Genomic DNA, 7,430 nt, shown 5'->3' with positions numbered 1-7,430 from the left:
GCAGCGCCGCCCTCCCCCTTCCGCAGCATGTGCCTGAGCCGCGTGTGCATGTGGTCCTGCAGCAGCGCGCGCACGGGCACGACGCAGCGCCATCAGTACGGGCACTGACTCATGCGACTGACCTTGGGCTTCATGACAAGAAAATTAGTACGCGCAATGACTCATTTACCGACCACGGGCTTCATGACAAGCACATTAAGGTCGAGGGTTTTATTTGGGGGGTTGCAAGCAAGGTAGCCTGCATGTTATGACACAGTTTACGAGCAAGTGTGATGAAAATTATTTTGTATGGAATATTTTAGTTCTTTTTATAACCGTTTTCTACACCGTTTTGGCGCTGTCTCACTCTGCCTTTTAAAATATTTTTGTCAACATAGGTGTTTATGGTTTTTGTCTAAATTGCTGATTCATCACTACGGGTATAAGACCGCTTTCCGAAGCGATGACCATTATTGCACAAAAATGCTAAGTAAGTAGGTAATGTGGTAGTACGAACGATGTACGGGGCATCTGGCAAGAGTAAGCACTGATTGGCGTGCAACTGTCCCTCCACATCACGTCACCACGTTAGTTCTCTGAGTAGTCTGTGCTCCACATGAACGGTAAACGCACTAAACGCTATATTTCCGTGCCGCCGGCACATTAAATGAGTGACTGCGACAGTATTATAGTTCGCGCCGTATTGCCTAACGTTTCTGACGCTAGCGATCGCAATCAAATGACAGACCTCGCCTACGAATAATAATTCTTATTAGAGTTATTATTCGTAGGACCTCGCCACAGTCAAAGTCTAAGAACTTTTTCTTACACTGTGGCACAGTAAAATGTAAACCGGTGGGTGGAAAATTTTTAAAAAATTCAGGATGGTAGTAAGTATATCAAACGTTCAAGGAAAACTATAACGGCTAAGTTTGCTAGAGAATTATTAGTAGTTTAAGAGTTAATAGCAGCCTAAGGTATAAAATATACCTAAACATGGAAGATTCCTTATAAAATACGAAATCCTTAGAAAAATATTACTTATTTTTTCGTAATGGCTACGGAACCCTATTTGTCCGACACGCTCTTGGCCGGGTTTTTTTTTTTTTCGTTTTCATATCCTGTGTATTCCATAGTCATTGCGATTAGTTTGTAAATTTTGACACATTTTTGACGTTCCATGTTTTCCAAGTGCTAAGCTGAAATTCTTCTTTATCTGACTGAGCAAATGCAAATCAATGCTATTTTAAAATAAACTCAATTCCTATGAGTTAAAGTTTAATATTAGAATAATAATAACAGACTGAAAATATAAAATTTGACTTCATTCGCTCGCTCTGCTCGACTTGAATAAAGAAAAATATGTGAGTGAAGACAATGCTGATATATTTCCTGAAAAAGCGTGCAAAAATACATTATTCAATTGCTTTTGAAACATAATTTGAAATCCTGTTTAGCTAGTATTAATTTTCATAGTGTAAATTTTGTGGAAAGGACAGCAGGACGTTTCCTAATGAGTTTGGGTAATCCGAGGACCAAACGATAGGTAAGTTAAATCCTTACGGAACGGAACACCTCTAAAACTTCTATTTTCTTGAGAATACATGTATTACTCAATATTTGCTGTTATTGAGTTTCGATCACCGGTTCATCCAACAGTCACTGCGTTGTTTTTATATTCGTTTTGTTTTCCTTATTAGCAGATGATATCGGTTTGACATGCAAGTGTAACCGAAGAAGCATATCAGAGCCATTAGAAATGGCTCAAGCATCAGTTATACTGAGCTTCCATGAGATCCTCCTTCACAAGTCAGATGTTGACCTCCTTGATGGGCCATATTGGCTCAATGACACAATCATATCATTTTATTTTGAATACCTAGAAAGAGTTATGTTCAATACTGCCACCGAGTTACTATTTGTATCTCCAGAAGTGACACAATGTATAAAAATGGTTAAAACGGATGAGATTAAAACTTTTTTGGAACCTCTTGGTGTTAGTAGAAAGAAGTTTGTTTTCTTTGCACTAAATGACAATGACTCACCGGACACGGCCGGAGGGTCGCATTGGAGCCTTCTAGTGTATTCTAAACCAGAAAGCTGCTTCTATCATCTGGACTCTTCATCAGGAAGCAATCATGATGTGGCATGGGAATTTGCAAGTCATTTAATGTCTTACTTCTCAAACACAGGTAAGCTACAGTAAATAATACTTACTATTGTTCTGTTCTGCATTCTTAGTATAAAATTTGAAAATTTTCCTTGAATAATGTGTTTGATTTGTTTTAGGAGCAATAAACTTTGTGGACAAGGAATGTCTCCAGCAATGCAATGGCTATGACTGTGGGATTCACGTTATTTGCAATACGGAAAGGCTGGCAGAGTATGCGCATGAAAATGCCAGGATTGGCATGTGTGATATGACTGCAAAAATTTATCCTGGCTCAAAAAGGAAAGAAATGCTGAACATTATACGGACCCTCTCTAGTGATTAATTGTTGTAGAGAAAGGTGCAGTAGAAACTTAGTTTTAACACTGGAAAAGTGCCTACAAGTTCATGAACCAATAATTATGAACTTTCTCTCTGAATCAATGTACCTATATAGCTATAGCATCTCATAATATATTTTTCTTGTCATAGATAAATCTCTAGTCTATGCTTAAAACCACATAACAGAATATCATTTAATAAGATTTGAAGTATTTGTAGTGTAACAAACACACACAAACACACACAAACAAACATCATGCCTGTATTCCCAAATGGGGTAGGCAGAGCACACACAATGTTACCACTTCGGAGTAGTGTAACACAGCATAACTTTTCTTAATATTAGTTTCTGCACCTACGCTATCCATCTTCTATGCAGCTTTTAAGTACTATTACCTCCAAGCTACATACCAACCATAAGCTCAGACATATTTAGAAGAATGTAGTCCGATAAGCACTATAGTCAACGGCCGTTATGAAGTCAATCCTGACACATCGCACAACTGTGAAGTTTCTGAATATAAACAATATGAATCATAGACAAAATGCAATGCTTACTTGTTGCGTGGGTCAGAGTAGTAAGTATAGCATTTTTGGTCAATGGTTGACTTTAACAATAATCAGGAACTTCATAGTTGTGCAATGTGTCAGGATTGACTTCTTAGCGGCCCGGCACTATAGACCAATGGACAGAGCCATATATAATAAAAACAACAACAACAATCTACTTCACCTCTATAATTAATGTAGGATGACTTAATTGATTAAGACCTGGACTTTTAAATTCAATTTTAGCTGGTTATTAAAATTTTTCAACTCCTGATCACCACATTAAAAATCAGTACCTGGGCGACCGAGCTTTGCTCAGGCTGAAACTCGGAATAAGCTTTTTCCCAGAGATAAGACCAAGCTAGATCAGTTTTTCATCCCCGAAAACCCCTATGTACCAAATTTAATTGAAATAGTTGGAGCCGTTTCCGACATCCCTGAAATATATATATTTATATAATACAAGAATTGCTCATTTAAAGGTATTAGATTGTATATTCAACAATGCATACTGCACATACATTGTAAATTTAACTTAGTTAACATATACAATCAGCTAAAGTTTTAATTTGAAGACAAAATAATTATATATTTAATATAACTTACTGCTGAACATGTTCATAAGCCCCAGGCAACACCAGCTTAAAGTACACTATGTTTCTATGTATAATGTATGGGATAGAATAATGGTTATATAATAATATATGTTTAAAAAATTAAGTTGAAATTGTCAAAGGGGATAAGCATGTTCCGATGTTAACGAGCATGTGGAAAACGCCTGTTTTTAATTAGTTGTACCATGAAATGACTACTCCACTAATTCTAATTTAAAAAATTGTGTACTTAATTATTAATGTACTTAAATAATGGGAGTAAATTCAAGGTGTCAATTTGTGGTTTTAAGTGGTTTTAAGAAATTTGTTGTTTGTTTTCTTTACGTTTTCTGATATTAACTGACACATAATATTGCATGCATAATTTACATGTTGTTAAAGTGTCTAATTGGATTCTATTTATGATATTGATTAAAATTTAGGTAATTAGTAAAAATTGGTCTTATTTATTAAAAGCCTTTCTGAAAACCCTTTGCACTATATATATTGCTGCCATACCAAACAATTCTGGCATAATCTGTCATTGATCAACCGACACAATTGTCAACCACACTCGCAGCTGGCCAAGTTACAGGCTCAGCCTAGTTTGGTCACTGACGGATAGTCCTACTGTTGTAAAATTCTGTTTTCTGTGAAATAAACTAATTTGTATTTGATAAAAAATCAGAGCATTCGTGCGTTGTGTCCATTCCAGGTTAGGCAGCGCCTCGTTTGTGCCTCAACACCGCGCCGCCGCCACCTTCCCCAGCAGAAAGGCACTGCCTAGCCAGAACTGTGTCAAGTCTGCTGTCTAATATTTTTAACACTCACAATTTAGCTTCACTTGTAATTAATGTTAATTATTTCAATTCCAAATGGGTTCATGTATCACAACACAATGAAGCACTATCCACAAAAGGAAGTTAAAACCGCCCAAGAAGGAGCCGAATTCGCGCACTAGAGTTCCCTACATTTAAAAGGGAGCAATAACGGCTTGTAATTCATAACATATCTATAAAAAAAACCGGCCAAGATCGTGTCGGACACGCCCAAAATAGGGTTCCGTAGCCATTACGAAAAAAATAAGTAATATTTTTCTAAGAATTTCGTATTTTATACGGAATCTTCCAAGTGTAAGTATATTTTCCCGTCCCGATTTTTTTAAATTTTTTCCACCCACCGGTTTGGATTTTAGAGGGGGGGGGAGGGGACGCTCGATTTTAATGAAAATTTGCACTTTAAAGTTGAATATTTCGCAAACAAATCACTGAATCGAGAAATCGTCTTGGCAAACCCCTAATGGTTGTAAAAGACCAACGATACCCCACACTATTTGGATGAGAAAAAAAAACACCCCCACTTTACGTCTATGGGAGGTACCCTAATAATTTTTTTTTTTAAATTTTTAATTGTACCTACCATTTGTCGGCATACTTTACTTATATATCCGTGCAAAATTACAGCTTTCTAGCATTGATAGTCCCTGAGCAAAGCCGCGGACGGACAGACAGACAGACATGGCGAAACTATAAGGGTTCCGTTTTTGCCATTTTGGCTCCGGAACCCTAAAAACCAAGTATCTTTTTAGGATCAGTGATTTACCTGATCCCTGAGTCCTGGTGCTTGACTACCCGTTTTACCATATGCATTACGAGGAGCATAAATTGCTTAGCAACTGTGTCAAAGTAATTAAAATTCAACCCGTGAAATACTTGTTATTGAGTAGTAACTCCGATGGTCAATTGTGGTCTTCATCATCAGTTCCACTTCACCAAATGATGATTTTCAAGAGCAAATGCACGAGTTACTATACTCCTAAATATATTCAATTTACTATAGGTGTCCCTACAACATTTGAAGAGTTCCCTCGATTTCCTTAAGATCCAACCATCAGAGCCTGATTTGGTGCTTATGGGACCTAATTGAAGCCATTCCTATACGATCGCAAAAAAAATAATTTCGAATCGGTTCATAAATGACGGAGTTCTGAGGTAACAAACACAAAAATAAAATACAACCGAACTGATAACCTCCTTTTTTGAAGTCGGTTAAAAACACACAAGTAACCCTTTCTCGTAGTGCATCTGGCTCGTGATTATGGTTTTTTATTTGTTTCGATATGATTTCAAGCTTTTGAACATCATTAAAATTTACTTTTTTAGTAGGTAGGTAACTAGGTACATTAAAATTTTTCCAACATTCACGAATGAATACGACTAAATATTTTTTGCTATATTCTACACTAATACGAATAAGGCCGTATATTGAAACTGATAGCACAGAATACCGATAGTGAATAACGACCGATAACCGATTAGGTAAAAGGTTATATAAAGCCGTATCGGTATTTGTATGCATCGCTTTGTGGTTTGGTTGGTTGTTGGTTAGGTACTAGATTGTACCTATCAGGCTATCAGTCAGGCTGACCTGACTCACGTCGTCATGCATTGTTTTAATTGTATCGGATGCAGTAGGACTTTATTTGCATTAAATACGGTATACACATAGGTAGGTTGAATAACACAATATTGGTTGTTTCACGTATTTAGCCAGATTTAGCCATACGAGGTCAAAGATATATTTTAAAGTGTCTTGTCATTGTAGGTATACTATCTGTTAATTTTATACAATAGTTCAAACATAAAGTAAAGGTCACAGCTCATTAGATCCACTCGGCACCCGATCAGCACCGCCTCGCCGCGAGCGGGTATATAGTATTCTTTATATGGATTTGTATGGGCATGCGCTCATTACATCAACTCTGTAGCGTCAGTCACCGGATCACGTTCACTCGTTGACGATGCGAGGTCCACTCGTTGTTAACGCGGCGTCCAGGTCCACCCATGGACCACCTGTCGACAACGAGTGGACGCCGAAAGTCGAGGTGGTTCTGGTCGGTGCCAGGTGGTCCATGGGTGTACGCCGCGTTAACGAGTGGACCTCGCATCGTCAACGAGTGAACGTCGCGTGGTCCACGAAGCTCATTAGAGCTGTGACCTTAACAGCGACAAGGTAGTAGAGTGTACGACGTAAAGGTATCTTTGACCTCGACTGTACAAAGTCTTTTGTTTATTGTTTAGTCTTAAACAATCAATAAAGTAATAAAAAAATAAACATGTCAAAATTCAAACTTATAATAAGTTATCAAAACAAATAAGTATTGGAAAATAAATAGGTAAGTAACTTCCCTATTTTCCTTAAAAACTTTGGTTCGATGGAAAAAAGTAGATACTTATCTGCGGGGTACTCGGCCATGAGTGAGTATCTTCTAGATCACTTCTACGAGGGAGGGGCGTTCAATATAAAGTGAGAATGAGATGCAAACTCTTTCAATATTAGGAAATTAAATACTGGCCGGTAAAGCTAATCTATCTAGCTGATTGCTATGAAGAAAAAAACTAACTGTCTTTCGTTTAAAAAAAAACTACGGTAATTTGTTTGCAGTGCTATTGAGTACGTTAGCGAAAATGGAGAAAATTTAACTGCGCGCCGTTATCAAATACTTGTGTTTTTGAAAAAAAATTCTACGGATCAAGTCAATTTAGATTTGTGGGGCACTTTAGGTTCTAATGCTCCTCCGTATTTGACAGTCGCACGTTGGTGCGTCGAATTTAGACGTGGAAGAACATCGACCATGGACGACTCTCGCTCCGGACGCCCTACTACAGCAGGAAACTGAAGAAATTAAGAAAAAAGTCGAAAACAAAATTTGGGCGGATCGTCGTGTCACGGTTCGTTTTATTGCTGAAAATGTAAAGATTTCAACGGGGAGCGTGCATAATATTTTACATGAACGCTGGGTATGAAAAAGGTATCTG

The 7,430-nt window shown here is 37.6% G+C and overlaps 2 protein-coding genes across 2 annotated transcripts in view; both read left to right on the top strand.

Annotated features, from left to right (window-relative positions):
- The first annotated feature begins 1,138 nt into the window (after nucleotides 1–1,138).
- Nucleotides 1,139–7,430, top strand: part of LOC141440855 (cytochrome b5 reductase 4) — a 72,888-nt gene continuing 66,596 nt past the window's right edge. Inside the window, exon 1 of the mRNA XM_074105424.1 lies at nucleotides 1,139–1,525. The gene's annotated coding sequence lies outside the window, so the exon portion shown is untranslated. The remainder of the gene's footprint in view (nucleotides 1,526–7,430) is intronic.
- Den1 (SUMO peptidase family member deneddylase 1) lies at nucleotides 1,739–2,474 on the top strand. Its single transcript, XM_074105894.1, has 2 exons — nucleotides 1,739–2,171; nucleotides 2,269–2,474. Exons 1-2 carry the CDS (start codon nucleotides 1,739–1,741, stop codon nucleotides 2,472–2,474), a joined length of 639 nt encoding a protein of 212 aa, XP_073961995.1.

Source organism: Choristoneura fumiferana, chromosome 23 (assembly GCF_025370935.1).
Source record: "Choristoneura fumiferana chromosome 23, NRCan_CFum_1, whole genome shotgun sequence".
Taxonomy (NCBI): Eukaryota; Metazoa; Arthropoda; class Insecta; order Lepidoptera; family Tortricidae; genus Choristoneura; species Choristoneura fumiferana.
This window is presented reverse-complemented; position numbering and strand designations above follow the sequence as displayed.